The sequence below is a fragment of the Mangifera indica genome, chromosome 12, assembly GCF_011075055.1.
Source record: "Mangifera indica cultivar Alphonso chromosome 12, CATAS_Mindica_2.1, whole genome shotgun sequence".
NCBI lineage: Eukaryota > Viridiplantae > Streptophyta > Magnoliopsida > Sapindales > Anacardiaceae > Mangifera > Mangifera indica.
In genome coordinates, this window is record NC_058148.1 from 1343215 (window position 1) to 1365294 (window position 22080).

Genomic DNA, 22080 nt, shown 5'->3' on the forward strand with positions numbered 1-22080 from the left:
CATTGCTCTAAACAGTTAAGTTTATGAGAATGAGTAACCAAGCTATGATACCAATTGTAGGATCGAATGGCCTAAGAGAGGGGGTGAATTAGGCAATTTTAAAACAATCTTTACCAAATTTGAGAATTAAAGCAATTTATTCAAATCAATGAATGTTGCCTATTTTTAATCCAATTTATGAGAATAACTAAAATATTCCAAATAATTAATACAATCAAAATAACATAACATAAAGTATGAGTTTAAGGGAAGAGAAAATCAAACACACGATGTATAGTGGTTCGGCTCAACCCGGCCTACGTCCACTCCTCCAAGCTTTCTCCCTTAGAGTATTCCACTAATCCTTGATTGACTAAAACCTCAACCAAGCTTTTCTTCACAACCAAAATAGCTTCCAAGGTGCTATTAACCTTTACAAATGTTAAAGCTCAATTTCTCTCACTAGAAATTTTCTAATCTCTCCAAGAGTGAACCTTACTCTTTTATAGTATGATTTTTAGTAAGAAATTGAAATATGATCTCTCTCAAGAGTGTATATGAAAGTTAAAGTTTAGTACAACCCAATGCAAATGAAATTACAAAGTGTATGAGCAAGGGTTTTGATTAGAGAAACGAATTTGCAAGTAAATAGCTCAAAACTAATTTGCTTTCAAATATGTGAAAGTTCTTGGTGGCAAAAGTTTTATTTCAAACGAGTTTGATTAGGTTTATATAGGGAAAAATGAGGAAAGTTATCGTTGTGCACAAAGATAGCCGTTTTAGAATTCCAGAAAATGCACAATTCGATTGACCGGATGAATTCGGTCAACCGGATGTGACGTGGCACTTTCGTGGAACTTACATGACACTAGCCATTGGAAAAATTCAAACCAAAACGGTTGACCGAATTTTTGAAGCCAAAATACATGGCTTCTGGACAATTCGGAAGCTGATTAGGTCGATCAAATTCGGTCGACCAAATTTTATTACATTTTACCCTCTAAATTTTCAAAAATCACAATTTGACCCCTAAAACTTTGAAAAGTGACAATTTAACCCATTTTTGAAAATTCTTTCAAAACCAACTTTAAGATATGAAAATATAGTTCACAAAACTTCATCATTTTAAATGAATTAATAAACTTTGGTGAAAAAATTGGCTTAACCTAATAAGTTTGAAAAATGACATTTTAACCCAAAATGTGAAAGATATGAAAGTGAGTTTTCAAGTGAGCTATCCCATGCAAATAAATATTCTAATCAAAGTGAATGCTCCAAATTACAACCATGTCTACCTAAACTTGAGTTTTTCTTCAAATCTTCAATAATTCTTCAATTGACTCTTCTCTTTCATTTCCATCTTGAAACTTCTTCAAGTGCATTAAATCAATTCTTGCAATCTAAGTTCACACTCAAGTAAAATCATTAGTTAATATGCTTAGGGACATATTAGTTTGTTATCATCAAAATTAGAGCATAATGACTCTTTGAGTCAACAGTCCAGACGTCTTTCTAGCCATGAATAGCGGTGGTCTAGTCGTCCTTCTAACCATGCAAGGAGACCATTGCAAGGAGAGAAAGTCCAACCACAAACCTACAATCGATGTCATCAATGTAGTATTAATTGCTTGAATTGTCTGAGTCCAACTCTAATGCTAGTGGTTGGCCTGTCTTACGAATCAGGTAGATGACGAGAATTAGATTATCATGGTTAATTTTTTTTATTGGCTTATACCGTAATTTCAAACGTATATATATTGTATGTTTAATTTATCTTTTGGGTTTTGTTCAAATTTTAATATATTAATATATTAATTTCATGATGGATTATTTTCAGACTCTTACATGTACAAGATGACAGTGGCTCAAAACGGTGGAAAAAAATTATCGTGGCATTTATTTATTATCGTTCATTTTATGTATATATTGAATTTCATTGTATCACACACCATGTATTTTGTATTAACATATTTTCTTTAATTCCTTTCCTTTCATGATAAGCATTAAGGAATGAATAAAACTACATCAATATAAGTGAAATCCTCGAAACCTTAAATGAAATCCTAAAATAATAATCAAACGAAATCCAATATATCTGCATACCCACTCACACTTTAAGTGAAATCCTTGAAACTTGCATTTTGAAAATCCCAATTAAATTTAATAAATACGACCAATTAAGTAAAGTCCAAGAAAAAACAAACCATAAACCCTAAACATAAGCCTTCCCTTGGAATATAGTAGTGCCTATGAGCTTTCTTAGCCTCCTAGAATGTTTGGATGTGAAGTTAAATAGACGATCTCAGGCAAGGTATTCTATAAACATAAAAATAAAAATACCACATGAACTTGTATTGTAGCGTTGGTAAAGTCTTTAGCGGTTAGATTCCTTTTGATGTATAAAAATTGCTTACCTTCGCTAGGTATGTTAGTGTCCTATACGACGTCATCAACTTCTTCATTCTCTCAAAGCTAGTGATATATTAGACGAAGTCGTATATATACAACTTTTAGTCGTTGATATCCAATACGTTGTACACTTGGTGTTGGTTGTCGAAGTTAATGGGAATGAATACCTACCAACTAATAAAGAGAAATTAGTACAGTTATCGATAATTGTAAACTCTAAACAACTTACGTTTGTAAATCATCTTGTTGGTACTATTTCATAATTGAAAGCATTCATTTGATTATACATATAAGACGCCATAAATTTGATCTAGGAAAAACGAGAGTTAGTTCACATTTGCACTGAAATGTTTGAACTTATTGTAGGACTATGAGAGATATGCAATGAACTGAGTTGAAACAGTCATCCAGTTGCTATCTTGAAAAGAATTTCGAAGTGTTCCTATGAAAGTTTTGATGTGCTATATACATTAATAAGTTAAACCGTAAGTTGAAAATGATAACCAATATGAACAAAGACAAAAGAATGGTGTATATCGTGTTTTCCAACCATTTCTCTTGAGTTACAATTAGGGTCCACCAGGGTTTAATTACATTGGCCATTGTTCTGTTTGGTCCCTCGAGGAAGACTTGTTGGTTTAATTATCTGAAGCACCGTGGTACCACAATAAGAACTCTAAGTAGTCCACCAGTTGTTTGTTCTTTTGCACTTTCATTGGATCTATGAAAGAACTTACCAATTGCTTTTCTTTTTGCATCACATGTATAAATACTAACACTTTTTTGACAATCGACAACTTCTCAATTATTGGTGGGTCTTTCTCTTGTTGTTGCACATCATCGTCCATTGAGTCGTCTAACTGAAAAAAAATTATAGCTGTCATTATTCAATGACACAACTAATTAAAATAATAAAAAAGTATAGTGGATAATAACCTGTAATGATCTTATGTCTGAACATACGAATCTTTAAGTCTCGTAATCTAGTGTGTTAAGGAAGACTAAAGTTTCTGTATCTTCTTATGAAGCATCGATGTCTGTTACTGCCACTACTCTTGCATCTCCCCACGAAACACCGATGTCTACTATTGTCACTTCTTATGCATCTCTTTACGAAGCATCAATGTTTGCCCTTGCATCTCTTCATGAATCATCGATACATGTTGTTGTCACTCGATTTGCATCATTGGTTGAGTTATTGTTGCATTTGAGAGTTGATAAGTCTTGCATGCTCTATTAAGAGCTATTAAAGATAGTCATTTGATACACCACTACATGAAGTCTTGTGAATTAAGTGTCTTGTGAGGGAGACACATGAGGTAAACATCTTTGGAGAGGATGCACGTACATTATGAGAAGCCTTCTACGACTCTTGAGGGTGTGTTGTGCAGGAAGATGACACTTATAAAGAGGATATGCTAGGAACAATGGGTTGGGGCCCTTGTGATGAAGATATCCATAAATGGATGGAGACCTGAGGACGGGTCACATAGGTAGAGGAAACCTATGCCAAAAGGGATGCCATAAGGAAATGAGGGAGCTGAGACTTAGAGATTGAGGACCACGAAAACACTATAGTGGTTGCCTAAAAGACAGCAGGACAAATTAACAGGGTATCATCATCAATGTTTGAATTTGTAAATTTGTCATCTAATGATGCTTGTAGTGCTTGTTCTTCCATAATCTTCAAAACCCATATGTACCACTTCGAGTTGCGCTCAATCTCAGTTGGACGCAATGCAATTGTAATCTCCTCTTAGAACATCAAGAAAATTTATAAGAATTAATAAAATCAAAGATGAAACGATAAAATATAAATCAATCAATGAACAACTTACCAAAGGAGCATCCTAAAGTATCGATATGTCATCCTAGATCGGTAATATAATAGTCTTCTATTTTAGCATATAGGGGACTTGATCATCTGCTTCCAAACAGACATAATGCAATAGATTTTGAATCGTCTCGTTAATCTAATATTGCATAATGTAAAATATTTATGGTTAGTATTTACAATCATTGGTATGAATATTAACTTCATGGATTATGCGATATTTACCTGGAAAGCAATCATGTATCCCAAAACATTGTAGTTAAACTATGGAAGCAGACTTATTTAGGGCAGGTAGTGTTGTACACAATACTAATATTTGCTATGTATGGCTTTCAGCATTGAATCAATTGTTCTATTCCATGTCACCGTCCCCTATAGGTACCAATTAAATGCATTTAAATTATTGGCTAAATGCAAAAAATGGTCGAGTATTTTTGTTTTATTGTTTACCTTTAGTAGTCCTATAAACACTAAAAATAATGTTGTGAACTTTACAACATTCTCATCATTGTCTCCCCCAATTTGATCGTCAATTACTTGTTTGATCTTCTCATGGGATAATAACCTATTAATACCTAGAAAGTATTCCCGCAGAATCAACGTAGTTGGACACCTTTGTGTCCTTCTTAAGTATCATTTAATCTGAACCACATTTTTCTCATTGGGTTCCTGCGGTTAATCATATGAAGTAACATTATATGATCAAAACGACATTAAACCTTGGTTTTGCCAAATCCAATAAACACTTGAAACAAGTTGTTTGAAATATAGCTCTTTGAGTAAGCATAAGTTTATTTTTAATTACAATCACAATGTCCATCTTTGCCCGAAGTGACATGTACACTCAGTTTTCGTACACCTCATGAAATTGGTATGCCTCTTTCCAATAGTTGATTACAAATGACTGAAAAATATACTAATTTATTTATTACATTGATGAAAGATTAATCAAAGATAATCATTAATAAAAAATTAATCAAACAAATCGAATTATCATTAATTTGGTTGACGTCAACTATGACACTAGTTTTATCCTTTCCTTTCTTATTTATCAATTTGCATTTCTGTAATTTTTTGCCAAAAATTATTAATGTAAATCCTCTTTTTTCATTTATTTTTTTAATGACATTTGTTTAACTTTCATGCATGGATTGCAATTGCTACAAAATATAATTAAGAAATTATTTATTTAAGCTTGGATCTATTGGTCATTGGTGCTAGAGTTCAAATTCATTTGGAATTTTTTACAAAAGAAAATCTCTTCGAAAATTCAAGAGAATTTTCACCAAACAACTTTATAGTTTATACCCAATTAGGTCTAGTAATCTTTTTACCATTATTACTTATTTCCTTTGTTTATGGTAAGCGGTAACCTCTATGTTATGCTTCTTGTGCATATGGATGCATAGTGTAATACTAATTGTTTATTATTTAATAATCATTAATTATTATTTTATTCATCAAAGCTTTATTACCTAACAAATCAATCAATGAATTTAATCATATTAAACAAATTAAGTCAATTTGTAGTTCATTTTTTCCAAGCCTGTAGTTGTCAATTCAATTGACTTTCCTGTTTTTCAAAATTAATACTAACTTTAAAGTTATATTTTAAAATGAATTATTTCATGACATACAAATTATACATGAAAACTATTAAATTTGATGTAAGATTACTTTTTTTTCTTTTTTTACTTCATTTATTTTCTTAACAACACATGAGTTTCTAATATTTTCAGATAATCACCATACTGTTTGATAATTTTCAATCTCTTAACTCAATGATGGATGAAATTAACCTACATAAATGTTAACTAATTACATCCCTAGTTTTATAATTGAAGCTAGAAAAGTGTGAATTGTCATATTTTCAATTTCCAACCTTAGGTATCATTAGCATAGTAGAAAGCTAAGAACCTCTTTGGCAAAGCAATACAAGGGGCCTATGTCCTTTATGAAATAATAACAGTCCACAAAGTAGTATAAGTGAAATGGAGAAGGCAAGGGTTAGTGTCAAATCTAACCCAAAGTAGTATTCAAAAGCCAAGGGTTGTTGTTGACGCCAACGCTTGGCATTGATGTTAACCTGTTATTTTTGCCCTTCCCACTACATTCATCAAATCCCACATTTCCATTTCAAAAAAAAAAAAATCCTCATCTATTGTCGTGTTATTACGTTGTTGTTGCTAATCCTAGAAGTTTCGTCATCGACCTTTGATTGTTGAAGTTGTTTATCTATCGTCACTTAAGGATTGCTCTAATGATCTCTAAATTTTTTTCGCTCTAATGCCTTAAATCTATTGGATTCTTCTTGTTTATTCACGGGAAAGCAAGCCAATGGTGATCACTTATGCTATATGTATAATACTCTTATACTATATTATATGGGGATGTTTTCATGGGAAAGCAAACAAATATTCTTTTGTATAAAATATTTGCAATAACATGCAAAATATGTAAGTATTCTGCGTACATTCACGTGCATGAACATGTGAAAGCGAGCAAATATTTGCATATTCCTTATTCTACTTTTTACTAAGAATATATTTTGTGCAATATTCTTTACAAATAATATATTCTTTATATATTTTTATATGTATTATATATAAGCCAAGATTCTTCACGCCAAGGCCTTCAGGCTGCATTTTTCACGGGTGGTAAAGGCTTCAATTATTGGATTATTTTTCTATGTGTTGCTTCAATATTGGATTAATATTAACTATAATTTAGGGAGATAAGATCAAGTGAGATTAAAATTTTTTAAATTTAAATTTAAACGTTAGAAGTTTAAATTTAAATATAATTTAATGTAAAAAATTTAAATTCAAAAATTTTTAAATTCACTTAATCTTATTTGACACTTGCATAAATCTTGTTTCAAATATTGATACCGTATATCTGCACATATTTTCTCTCTCTCTTTGCAATACATTAAAAGAATAGTGTTGCTTTGTCCGGTTTTTTAAAGTTAAAGATAAGAGCGGTTTAGGTATTCTAACAAATAAAGTAGTAAAAATGTTTAGAATGTGAAAAGTATGATATAAAGGTATAAGTGGGCTTAAATTAGGGCAAAAAATTCAATTGTTGAGACTTGTTTAAGTCTGAGAGGAGGGAATGTAGCACCATATCACTCAACCACAAGTTTGGTGTCTTGCATGAAATTTACTTATAATTAAAGACAAGTAGAAAAGTAATTCGAGCTCAAATATAATCACCATATCAAGTGGCCCCAAATATTTTTTTGGCAATTCAAGCAGTCATCTTACAATTCAAGCCCTCCCTCACAAGAGTTAAAAAAGTACATATTGATCCTTGATGTTTAGTAGAATTTGAAAGTAACACTTACATTCAAGGTTGTTTATATATTTGTGAAAGTCTGAAATAATTATAACATTTCATTATGTTAAATGATATTACGAATCTAAAAAAAATAGTCAAAAGGCTTTTTAAAAGGGATAATTGACATCTATCACCTTTTTCCACTAAAGGCATTGATTTTTTATTTTTAATAAAAAGATTAAATTTTTAAAATTTTCTATTAAAGTGATTGAATTTTTTTATTTTTTAATTAAAAAATCAAAATTTCATTTTTTTTTATTGAAGATATCAAATAAACATAATTATGATTATTATTTTTTTCTTTTTTTTAAGTAAAATGATTAGTTTAGTATTCCAATAAAAAAATAATAACAATTTATTTTTTAATAAAAAAATTAAACATCCAATACCTTTAATAAAAAAAAAGAACCCTTAAATAGAAAAGGTACGGGAGTTTGAAAGCTCCATACGTTATTATCTTTAATAAAATAATATCTTAATTATAAAAAAAAAATTAACAGATTATTAAAGTTATTTTAGACTTTGGTACAAAATTCTTTATATAATTGTTAATTGACAAGGACCTAAATGTAACTTTTAGATTTTATTGGACCTTAAAAGTGATAAACCAAATTATTTAAAGGGAAATCGATTAAATTGACCATAATTCAATGCATCCAAACAAAATGGACCAACTTTTGGGGTATTAAACAGATCTGACTAAACTTTACATTTTGACGTAAATATTTTCACAGCCTACCAAACAAGACCACTATGATTTTATTTATTTCTTCCTTTAGTTGCTGAACATTACCATAATCTTTCTAATCCCCTAATATTTATAAGACTATTTTATATTTTCATTTGTATTAGGTCTTGAAATCTCATGTTATTTAAAAAATCATAAAAATATTAATTAAATAATTTATGAGCTCATAAATTATCAAGACAATTTTTTTGGATTACAAACAAAATTATGATCAATTATGTATTTAAAATTGATTATATTTTAATAATGAGTCAAATTAAAGTGGATATAAACCTAGTTTACTTGAGCTCGAAAGAAACTATTTCTAAACAAGTTTGAACTCGAGCTAAAGCTTGGGAGTGTAATATTATCAAACTCAAACTTGAACATCAGGTTGCTCGATTTGTGAGCTTGATTTGAAACTAATAATGTAATTTTAATTAATATATAACAAAATGATATTATTTTAATACGAGTCAAATTAAGTTAAATTTTATAATCAAACTTAAGTTTGGTTCAAAAGAAGCTCAATTTGAGACTATTCCTAGGTCAATATCAGACCCAATGTTTTAACTAACTTCCTGAAAAATGACACAGAATGAAACACATCAACGTAAAAGAGGGCTCATCATAACTATTTTTCTTACATCGTTTTACCCAACATTCCCCACTAGTCTGGATATCAAACAGCCATCCCCATAAAATAATTTAAATGCCCAAAAGGTTAATCTCAATTCAGCCACCCATAGTCACAATCCTACTTAGTAATGATACAAATTATTTGTGTTTTTGTTTAATTTGTATTTTAAAATTTTAAACCTAAAATATATTAAATTTATATTTTATATAAAATATGTATTTTCACCTTTTTTTTATATTTTTAGTTTTTAATGAATTTTTAAAGTATAAAAATATTCTTTATATTTTCAATTAATTATCATAATATCATAACTATATAAAACAAAAAACTTAATTTTTTGTCATCTAAATTCCTAACGCAACGTGTATTTTACATTTTCAATGACATTATGAAGATATTCCATAGTACATGTTTAATTTTCTTAACTCAAATATCAACAAATCATAATATTTTGGTGATGATTTGATAACAAATTCATGAAATGATATTTTTGGTAACAATTGAATTTTTATTATATATTATGTTATATTAGGTTTAATAGTCAATTAAATACTTTATGTTTGACCTGTTATATTAATTTTAATTAGGAGATATATGAAAAATGCTAAAATTATCATTGATATTGCTATTTTTTTTAGAAATGTATTATTAATGATGTATAATGTTAAACCCATATATGCACATTCCATATCTTTTCTGTATGCAAATTTTATGATTTTTTTTTTACAAATATATTTTTTATCACTTGTCATATTATACCCGTATAATTTTCGTATCATTCTTTTTCTTCCGTTCATATATTTACTAACTATTTTTAAGATTTACAACAATATTGATAATGCATAAAAGGGGTATTTGGTAGGGGGAGATTAAATATTACTGTGCTAATTTATCTTTTATTACTTACATTATTTTGTTTGGTTTATAAGTAAGAGAAAATTTCTGTAATTTTTTATTATCAATAGTGATATGACATGTAATATAAAAGAAAATTTAATTACTGTCTTTATCTGGATTACTAAGGTAACCTTGATTTTATTATAACTATATCTTTATTTATTAGTTTTGTTAGGGTAATAATAATCTCATTTTCAATTAATATAACAAATAATATAAAAAATATTTTATAATAATTATATCTAAAAGAATTTAAGTAAAATAATATATTAATATTCTTTTATTACTTCTAACCAAATACAATAATTATTTATATTTACCCAATTCTACAAAATTTTATCAAATAATAATTATTTATAATTATCCAATTTTATCAAATATAATAACAATTTATCTCTAAATAATATATCTTTCTAATAATATTTTAATTTTGATAATAAAACATTTCTAAAAACAAACACCTCTAAAGCGTTACTAAAACATGTTTAAAAAGCAATACCTGATTTGCATTTACCTTTCCCAAAAGGTGCAATGCTATGTCAACCTTACCAAAAACTGCTATGCTATGTCTGAATATCCAACTGGAGGGAAAACAATCTGAATAAACCGTTGACATTTGCATTTGCTTGAACCGAATAATCTGGTTTACTATCATTGAAGAAAAATGTCTAGAGAATAAAAAGGGAAAATACATACTTAAACAATATCCAAGCCATTACAAGACAAAAACAAAAGGATCCCAAATTTCAAAACAATGTTTTAGATAATTAAGCCTTGAGTCTTCCATAGAACTTGGCCTTTTCCTGTGTAGTCTGGAACCGACCATGACCGAACTTGGAGGAGGTATCAATGAACTTGAGCTTAATCTCCTCCATTGCAACTCTCGTTGTCTGCTTCAACAAAGACTGCCTCAACGTCACGACACGCTTTTTAGGTCCAACACAGCAGCCCTTGATCAACAGGTAATCTTCTTTCACGATACCATAGTGGGGGAATCCTCCCATCGGTGTAATATCCTTCTCAGTCCTGATAGCAGAAAAGTTTATGCATGAGGCTTGACAGTTGATGTTTTAAAGAGAAAGTAACATTAATTCAAACCTGTCATATTCAGTCATGGCAGAGTGAGACTCCTCGCCAGTCTTTCCAAGCTTGTAGATTTTCTTGTTCATCTCTGTGCGGTGATGGTAACCATTTTGCCCAGCCCTTGCAACAGTGAATGAGACCCTAGCAGGATGCCAGGCACCAATACAAGCAACCTTGCGAAGACCACGGTGAGTCTTGCGAGGGAGACGAGTGACACCCCAACGAGTAACCACACCCTCATAACCCTTACCTTTAGTAACACCGATTATGTCAATCATTTCATCTTTCTGGAACACAGCATCAACAGGAATTTGCTTCTCAAAGAAACCATATGCAAAGTCGACCTTCTGGGCAATGGTTCCACCATTAACCTGGATCTCCATCAGATGGGCTTTCTTCTGCTTCAGTCCCTTCATTTTTCTTATCTACAATATGAAACAAAATCTCAAAATAACAAAAAGGTGAACACGATGACAGCAACTAGAAATGGGATAATGCTCGTGTTGGAGGAAGAAAATTACCTGGGTGTGGGCCAAAACACGAATAACAGTACAGTACTTCTTCATTTTTTCCAACTGAGACTCAATATCTTTTTTCCCATCTTCACTTTCAAACTTCTTTGAATACTTGGTGAAGGCCTTCTTCTTAGATTTGCACCAGTTCTTGTAGAACCTCCTCTTAATCTCTTCACTAAGATGCTGAGCCCAGACTGTGCAAAGAGACCGAAGCCCTCGAGGTGTCTTCACATAACCAACAACACCCACAACCACCATGGGAGGTGTTTCTATAATAGTTACTGCTTCGCATGCTTCCTTCTTGTGGAGCTCTAGAAGGAAAGGAAAACAGGGTTAGAAGATCCAGCAAAAGTTTTCCTATCATGGTGAAACTCTTCTAGCATATTAGGTTTCAACCGCTGATTTACTTCAGCCCAAGTTTTGAGAAGATAATAATAACAAAATTATCCAGAATAAAAATGTAATCAATACAATCACCAGCTAAGCAGCAGTCAGACATTTTGCACACAAACCTCAAAGAATTTTTTTTTTTTAAGATATGTAGCACACAGTTAGTCCACATAGTGCCTCCATCATTATTTCTTTGTTGTTGTTGCAAGCTATAAAACAAGAATTTAACCCTGATCTATCCATTAAAATATCAGATTTAAGCTAACTAAATTTCTGTTACAAATTCTGAAAATCAACATGCTACCCATTGTGAAAACAGAATATCAATACTGTAAATCTACCAGTGTAAAGCATAATTAGCAGAATTGAAACTCACTTGATCCTGGTTTCTCCACGTCTCTAACAATGTGGGTCATCCCAGCTTTGTAACCCAGGAAGGCAGTCAGTCTGCACGGTTTTGTTGGATCGTCTTTTGGGAAGGCCTTCACTGTGAAAGCACAGAAAAGAGAATAAAGAGTAGAAACTATATAACAAAATATATTCAAATATTATCATCATGATAGCACCCATACTCAAACCCAACATATTACAACAATAATATAGTTTAGACAAGTTAGATTACAGTAATATCACAATAATTGTAGTAAAAGAATACAGCCAACAGTCAATTCAAGGGAAAAAAATGATACATTAAATACAAAAATGATAGAAAATTGGATTGACAAGAAAAAAGAACAAGAAAAGATGGTTATAAGAACCACATGACGCCAATGATATAATTCCAGCTTCATCAATTTATTTCAATTAAATTGTAACTTAGAAAGAAAAAAATCACATAAGATTTTTTTTATTGCGATGTTTGGCTACACATCAAAAAATCATATGGTAAAAATATAAATCCTAACAAAATTTTTATAACACTATCCACTAGCATAAAAAGCATAATCCTTTTTAAATGCAGACATCACAATTCTATTTGGCACATAAACAAGCAAATAATTTAAAACCTCTGCATGAACTGACTAGTAAGATATAAAACCTTTTCCTCTGTGACGGGCTGCTCTCTTTCTCGGGAGAAACCCCAAAGATCCATGTCGTGGGTGTTCAAACTTTCGATGAGACATCCTTCCTGACAAATTTAACGGCAATAAACATTTCTTATTTCAATGGAACTATATTTATATACATAAGTAAACTTGAACCACACATATATATTAATAACAAACTCAAATCCGCAAAAATCAAAACTAATTCAAAATAAATAAATAAATAAATATTAAAAAACACATTGACACAAACAATTAGCTTCAGCCAAAACATATAAATTTGATAGATAGACCACATCTCATAAGCTCCTTTTTTATTAATAGAGTTGACAAGTACTATGAAAAATAAAAGATCTAGTCAATAAAATTTTTGTAAAAATTTTATCCTCCGAACAGAACAGATAAGAAAAACCTGTGTAACCATTCTTAATGTCCATCCAAAAACAAAAATAATAAATTTACTGCAAAATGCAAGAAATGCAACACAAAAACTTAAATAAGAATATCAAAATAAAGGTAGGAGGCAAATGATTTTAAAACTTTCAAAAATAAAAATTTTAAATTACCAGAGGATTTTTCAAAAGAGAAGAAAACCATTAAAACAAAACAAAATAAATAAATTAATAATGATAAAATTAACAAGGGCAATTACCAGATCTATAACTTAATATTTAAAAACATTTCAAACTAAAAAAAATATTTCATCAAAAATATATTGATTATCATGACAGGTAATTAAAAATTAATCCTTGCAGTGAATAACAATTGGATTTCAGAAGAAGGCAGATGATAGAAATTGGTCCCCAACCAAAGGCCTATGGCAAACTCAAAAGCATGCCAATTCTCGAGCTCATTGGTATTTCTTTCCAAAAACCCGTAATCAGATTTCTGGTAAAAGAGCCCATTTTCGAGACTCCAGCCTTGATTATCCGTCACCTATTTCTTTTGGGGATACAATTCAATCAATCACCAAGACAGGCTCAACACCAAAATATATTCACACAATGATTTCAAATCAATGTGAAAAGACAATAAAAGCCATTAAAAGATCTCAAATCTGTACCATTAAGAATGTAATTTAAAAAAAAGAATTTGTTTCCAAAAATAAAATAGGTAAAAACATTCCTACAATGATGGTTAATAATTAAACAAATTAATTTCACATACAGATATGTGATATTTATCATTTAGAACACTATGAGCATCTCATATATGCAGATTTGATTGTAAATTATAAAAAACAATACTCTTTATTCATAAGAAAAATTAAATATCGCAACTAAGTACCTATTCTTTTTTCTTCTTAAAACCGATTCAAAAACAGTTCTAGAGAATCCTAATAATCATTTAACGCATATAGAATACTTTAAAGCTAAGCTTAGTGAACTAAAACAAAATATGAATATACAAAAACTAGCACAAAATAAATTCAAGGTTCTAAAAGATCATAACTTTACACCATAAACAAAAATAAAACCACCAAACAAAAAATCCAAGATGCAGAAAAGAAAACGATTCCTGATTTACAACAACATATCTGTAATACCCACAAAAAGTACATTAAAGGAGGGATTTTTTCAATAGCATAAAGCGTAAACTAGTAAAGAGAAGAATATACGAACTGGTTTTGGGGGGAATGAAGATTGAACGATAATACCCCTTGAGTTTAACGAAAAAGCCTGTAGAGAATGGGAGCGGCAATGGCTTCGAAATGCAAGATGCAAATGTAGCAGAGAGTAGCACTTATACTGCATTTGTTTAGATTTGACGGCTACGATTGGTTCTATGGATTTATGTGAACCGTTGGATCTTCACTCTAGGGTTTTGTTATTTTCGGCCAACACTTGACAAGGTCCAATTGGGTTAGCCCATTTTTTTGGGCTCAGAAGGATCCGTGCTCTTGCTTACATTTGCAATATAATCGTTATAGGGTGGAGTTGATTCAAACTGATTCAGAATGAATTTATGGTTTAGGGGGCATATTCATATAAAGGAAGTAGGTCATCCAATCCAAAGAGTCTTGTTTACAGGGGAATATTAGTGAACATAGAGTGAATTATAATCATTAAGAGAGTGTTATTCTTGAGTGAAATTGTATTCGAAACAGATTTGTAAATATCAAAAGTCAAGAGTCTGTTTGTGATTAGTAATAACTTTTTGGTATATAAGCTTGAAAATATCTCTGACTTCTTACACAATTTAATAAAACTTTCCTTTCTCCATAATGAATCTATTGCTTATTCTCTCTCTCTCTCTCTCTAATTTACTTTCAACATTTGCTAAACCTAACTCACACACAAATCCTTAGATCATAACACTAGGTTTGTTTCCACAATTGCTTTTTTCTCTGCATGAAAGAATCGATTTCAAGTTAGAGTTTCAGCTTGGTAGCTTAGTGCAAGATCATTTTATTTGTTAATTCTTTGATATTATTTATCTCCCCAGACAATGTTGTTTGTTCTTTTTACAGTACTATTCATATCATTGACAAAAGTACTAAAAGAATACCAAAAAAGTATTTTACTTAAATATTTTTGAAAGATTATTAGATACAAATTAGTATTATATTACTCATTAACAATAAAATTATGTATACAATTTTGTGCACAAACAATAATATGTCATTATGTGATTAGGTATTTAATTTTTAATTATTCAATCATATGATAACACGTTGTTTGTGCACATAACATTACTCTTTGGTTAAACTAACATGTCTTATATTAAATATTTGCTTTGTATATTTTCTAAAATAATTTCAATCTTGAAAATAAATCAAGTTTTTTGTGTTGTCAAAACTAAGAAATTAGTTAATTAGATTATTTTTTCAAGTTGTTATTTTATTGCCAATATATATATTTTTTGAAATATTTTTTTGTTACTTGTTATTTTAATAGAAAATATGATATTTTTGCCTTAAAAATTAATAAGCATACAATTATAACAAAATTAATATTACTTTGATAATCTTTTAAATATCTAAGGTAAAAGTGATAATCTGATTATCCTTATATTATATGTCACGTCACCCATGTTGATAGAAGATTATTATGATTTTTTATTAACTGACAAATTAAATAAGATAATATTAATAATAAAAGATGAGTTATCATCAAATGCCCTGTTAAAGGTGAGTAATTATTCCTAAGTTTATATTCCAATTAATTTAGTCAAAGCTGTAACATGAATTGGTATCTCAACGTCTTAACATGTGCACTCTTTGGTCAGATTTTTAAAATAGTCATACTTGCACAATGGGTAGCTCTAGGCTATAGTCTTGCCTACTATTTTTTATTAGAAGTAGGTAAGGTCCATATTGCAAGGGTTTTACCCCATACCTCTATATGAGATTAGTGGTAAGCTATAAGGTTAGCCCTATTGCCCTAATCCTTCTACTACCACCAAAAATCTCCTTGAAAGTCACATTTTGAATATGCACTTCCTAAATTTGGACATCCTCTTACAAAATTCGGGTTAACGCTATAAAAACCTCTTTAAATTCTAGAGACCCAAACTCATGTTTAAGTTTTAATACAACTCTTCAGACTAGATTATTACTGTTTGGTGAAAAGATATAGTTTTGCTAGAAACGACATCTTATACTTATTCCTTAAGATAAAAATACATATATGCATGTAACACTTTCTTCTAGAAGTATTGTTCTTTAAAGAAAGATGTCACTAGTTAAACTAATTGAACATGTGATCATTTATAAACTTAATCATACAAACTCATAAATCCAACATAACATCAAAATTATTTAAATACCCTTACATTATCATCAAGTGGAAACATGTCAAAAGATGTCTATTCATAAATATAAAAAAACATCATCTCATAACGTGTGTAATAGAGTACATAAAATTTAATACATAACATAAGATTATTACAAATAAACTAAAGTGTCAAAATTGCTCTCATGCAATCTCTATGCTCACTGACCGCTGCTCACTCTGTAGCCATCATTGTAGCACCCCTTTTAAAAGTATTACTTTATAGAGGAAGATATCACCATATTGACTATTTGAGAATATATTTTTTTCAAAAACAAGTAATAAATTTTAAAAATCTTTAAATAAGACTTCATTCATTAAACTTTAAAAATTAAGAAAATACCCTTATTAAAACATGTAACAGAAATGTATAAAATATGTCCCAAACTGAAACATAAACTGAAAAGTCTAAGTATGTGTAGCCAAATACATACAAATCAATGACAAAAATGCCCTCATAGCTTTATGCTCACCAACTGTTGCTTGTCCCATAACCATCACTATCACCTGTACTATACACATGAAAATAAGGGAGTGAGTGATAAAATACTCAATAAGTAGGAGACTTTATTGCTAACTTTTACATAATCCTCAAAGTGTCGTTGATCTTGACTTATATTAGCTCTGTCATCTGAAGCCAACATTAAACTTCCTTTAAGATGACAGTGTCTTATATGTTATCTTTCTGCTCATACGAAACTTTAGGAAATGTCTAGGCTATTTATTTTAACTCTTAGGTCAAACTATGTCTCGTTTGGTCACTAAGGAACCATACATTGAAATCTTATCTGGCATAACCATAACTTTTTTTTGGTGGAAACATCATATCTAAAAGCCATAATTGAAACTATATACTAGGCCAATCAAACCAAATTGAATACAAAGATTTGACATCTTGGTTATATGAGTTTTCTCTCTAGGTTCCACTACACCTATCTTATTCTTAATTAGGTTTTATTATGAGTATGGTGTCTTACTATGAGAGGTTTAAGGAATGTGTACTTATGGTGCCCCCTCGTACTGATCCTATGATGTTTAGCATGCGTGGATATCGAGCCTTAACTTAACTCAACTTGCTTTTGCTTTCACCTAAAACATATCTTGTGTGTTACTAAAACTTTATCTCTTAGGCATGTAGGGTACTTCTACGTTCCCAGGATTTGTGAAAAGTCTCTTGGGATGACCCATTTTATCTTTAGCTTAGTTCCCTTGTTTTTTCCTTTTTGCTACCCTTCATACATGGGTGTGTGCTTCTTGATACATGGGGGTGTATCCCCTTTTTCTCATACACGACCATCTTTATCATGAACTCTCCTTGTGTAAATCCCTACTATATACATGGGCATGTAACTTAATAACACAAGCGTGTGCCCCTTTTGTAAATTAATACACTTTTCTTTTCTATACTCATCCTAACCGTACTACTTTTTAAGGGTATTTTGGTTATTTCACCTCACACATGGTCATGCTAAAGTTATATGCGGATAGTCCACATGCCTTAGTTGACCATTCAACGATTAATGATGTCCAACAACCATTGGATCGCCAAAAAACTTAATCCAAATTTTGGAGTTCATGTACATAGGCATATATCCTATATCATACAACTATGTATCAAATCTAGAATTTGGAAGAGTAGACCTACAATCATGCTTTAATTCGATCTCTACACCTTTTTATCAATCCCAAGCATACCTAAGGTGTTTATAACACACTTTTAATGCCATTTGAGTATCTTCATAACACAAATCATGAATCATCAAAATACAAACCCTAATTATAGTCGATATAAAGCTTTGACACTATAAACTTAAGGAGGCATTCATGACAATGTTAAATAATCAAATCAAAATAAATATCTCATCACTAACATTAACTATTGGAATCAACATGATAGCATGACATATATCTTATCATGGTTGGGCACTAATAATCAAGTATTAAGACTTGATTACTCAATGCTCATCACATAATCATTTAAATATCAAACTATCATTATAAAATCGAACCCACTTATTAAGTCATGCATTCAACAGGGTAATTCATCCCCTAAACCTTCATTAAACTAGGCATAGGATTAAAATAGAGAAGGGTCTACTTGCCTCTTTGCCAAAATTGCAAAAGTCAAGGTTCATTAGTGAGCCTCTATCTCTCTAACTTTTCTCTCACCATGTCATCAAAAAATGATTGTTAAAGCTGCCACAAGGTAACCTAGTTAGTACACTTTAACGTTCCCTTCTCTTTCTCTACAATCATGTGATTAGGGATACGAATAAAAATCCCTAAAACATAGTAAACATGCCTTTTTAAGTTGAAATCATGTAACGTTGTACATGGGCATGTATCCAACATACATAACCATGTATCACTCAATTCAAACTTTTATGTTGAATCACCTTATTCGACTGACATGACAAAGACACACAGGTGTGGTTTCTTAAACAGATCGTGTGTCACTCAACATTCATATTTTAACTTTAAACTTACTTAACATCATACTTAAACATATGAAAAGGTCGTTATGCCCTTGAGATATACTTATGGATGTTACAATCATGGTCACATGTACCTTCAAACATGAAAGTAGGAGAATGAGTGATAAGTCATTAATAAGTATGATACTCTACTACTAACTTTTATATAATCTCTAAAATGCCCTTGGCTCGACCATCATAACTTTATCATTTGGAGTTTATCTTTAAACTCTCATTTGGATGATTATGGGTCCTACATCTCATATATGTAACTCATACTGAACTTAGGAACCTTTAGGCTACATAACATATCTCTTAGGTCAACTATGTCTTGTTCGGTCACTAAAGAACCACTTCTTGAATCCCTAACTAGTGTGACCATGTCTTCTCCTGGTGAAAGCACTTATGGAAACTATGTTGATCAAACTAGATTGAACACAAAGATTTGACACCTTGGCTATGTGAGCATTCTTTGTACAGTCCACTTGTCTACACTACTATTAGACTATGAACTATAGTTGTAATATGCTTTTACTATAAGCTAGTATCCTATTACGGGTATGGTGTCCTACTACGGACATGTCATATTGTGGGCGGTGTAGTGAGTATGTACTCATGGTGGCCCCATATAATAACCCTACAACATCTAGCATGCATGCATCTTGAGAGCATTTATGTCTTTTTCCTATTGCTTGTTTTCTTTATGTATATGGTTATTTGTGGACTTGAACGGTTGTGGATGGTTGAAGTGCATGCCTATGTATGTGTTGAGAGGGGTAGAATAGTTATTTCCTTAGTTAGTGAATACGCGAATTATTCACATTCCCATACACGTATTAAACACGTTCAAAAAAATTTTTGAACCAAAAACGTATTAAACATATAGTTTATACCCCATTTGTATTAAATTCAAATTATACATCGTATTTTATGTTTGTCTTTTTTTGAATTTTTGGCTAAACTTAAAGTACAAAATTGTTCCTTTTATTTTCAATTATTTATGAAAATACCACTACTATTTAAAAAAAGCTTAACAACATTTCTTTCTTAATTTTCAGTCCTAATTTTGTGTTTTCCTGCCCTGTGGTATGTACAAAGATTCACTCTAATTTAAAGCCTAAAATCTAAGCTGATTAATTTGTTTGTTTTTCTTAAGTAACAAGTGCATTACTTATTATACAAAGAATTTTGATTATGTATTATAGTATATTAGGTTTAATAGTTAATTAAATACTTTACATTTAAATTGCTATATTGATTTTCAATAGAAGATTCTTGAAAAATACTAAAATTATTATAATATTATCATATTTTTGGAAACGTATTATTGATGATGCATTGTATTAAACTCGTATATACAAGTTCCATACATTTTTTGTATGCAAATTTTAAGGGTTTTTTTTACAAACATATTTTTTATTATTCATCATATTATACCTGTATAATTCGCATATCATTTTTTTGTTCATTCCCATATTTTCTAAATAGGGTTATTTCATGTAAGACATGTGAAAATGGCTAAAGGAAAATGATGAATGACTTTATGGGTTGGGGCACACACCTATTCATCAAGTTCAAAAAGTGGATAAGGTGGTTTGCAAGGATCATAAATCATAGTTTTTGACATGTCATTGCAAGGACGACCATGTCTTTTGGATACATGGTCATTCATGGCATTATGACACCAAAATAAAAAAGAGGTTTTGCAATATGTTTGGCTCATTCATGTGTTGTATCACTTCTAGAGCCAAAAAATAAGCATGGTAAACATTTAAGGAGTGATGAAGTATTGTTAGAGGATTAAACAGTTGTTGGAAACTTGTCTAAGCCATGTGAAACTTTTTGCTTGTTACTAGAAGAAAGCTAAGTAGATGTTCCTTCTTTGAAAGCTTCAATTTTAATAGAGAAAGCATGTGATGTGGTACTTTTATGAATGAAATATGTATTGTAGATTGTATGTGATGTGTATGATGGATGATTTATGCTTGTTATAGTTAAAAATCAGACTAGGTTGAATATTGATTACTTTGATGGCTAGATATTTATTTGGTGATCTCACTTTTGCTTGATGGAGAAATATTTGATGTTATGTTGATGTAGAAACATTCTAGAGTTGATTATTGATGGTTTGGCATGATCCTTCATTTAAAGATTATGCTGGTTGATTGGAAATCAACAAAAACTAGTGAGGCAAAAATTTACAGATCGTTATACACGATCGTGCTTGCTTATAGGGATGCCTGTGTTTTCCTTAGGTTAGAGATGACGTCTTCATTCATCAAGGGATAAGCATTATGTAGTTAAGGTCAAAGGCTGATGTATGGTATGGGACAAACACTCGTTTATGATAACGTGGACTCATGCTCATACATATATGGAGGCACGACTATAACTTTTAGAATAAGGAATTTAATAGATGCAAATGGACGTTAGGTCAATATTAGTCAAAATTAAAGATGCATGACCATCCCTTATAAGGAAGGACACTCGTGTATCATTAAATATTTGGAGACAAGCATGCATGAAGTAGGCACACCTATCTATGATTGTTGAAATGATAATTTTATCTCTTATGATTGTGAATAAGAGGAATAAGGTCATTGAGACCCTTATGAAGGCAAAACAAGTTAACTAGCTATTTTGAGGGTGTTTGACTATATGGATAATAACATGGACCCTAACTAGAGTAGATCCAAGTCAGAATTAAAAAAGTGATGTAAATTAATTTCCCCACTAGTTATGTGTAGTGTGGCAATATTGTGAAAGCATTAAGGCTATTTGATAGAGATAAATACTTGTAGGATATATTATGCACTCAATTTTGGGATGCCTTAGTATATGAGACGTATGTATAAGGGTATATGGCAAGGGAGGAACCTGGAGTTTGATTCCCAATGTGACGAGGGTGTCATTTGCCCAAAGTCTGATCACTATTATGTAGTGTGCATTTTTATGATAAACATTTGGGATGTCG

At 30.6% G+C, this 22080-nt stretch overlaps 1 protein-coding gene across 2 annotated transcripts; it reads right to left on the bottom strand.

The window, feature by feature from the left end:
* Positions 1-10423: 10423 nt before the first annotated feature.
* On the bottom strand, positions 10424-14610 carry LOC123193422 (60S ribosomal protein L3-2). 2 transcript variants are annotated; one of them, XM_044606414.1, is made up of 6 exons: positions 14482-14610; positions 12853-12942; positions 12190-12300; positions 11430-11734; positions 10924-11333; positions 10424-10851 (listed from the first exon to the last, which is right to left on the bottom strand). In XM_044606414.1, the coding sequence occupies exons 2-6, from the start codon at positions 12935-12937 to the stop codon at positions 10593-10595; spliced, it is 1170 nt and encodes a 389-aa protein (XP_044462349.1). In that variant the 5' UTR covers positions 12938-12942; positions 14482-14610; the 3' UTR covers positions 10424-10592. The 2 variants fall into 2 exon arrangements, with proteins under 2 accessions (XP_044462349.1, XP_044462348.1); XM_044606413.1 differs by having other exon boundaries at positions 14517-14542.
* Between the last annotated feature and the right edge of the window lie 7470 nt (positions 14611-22080).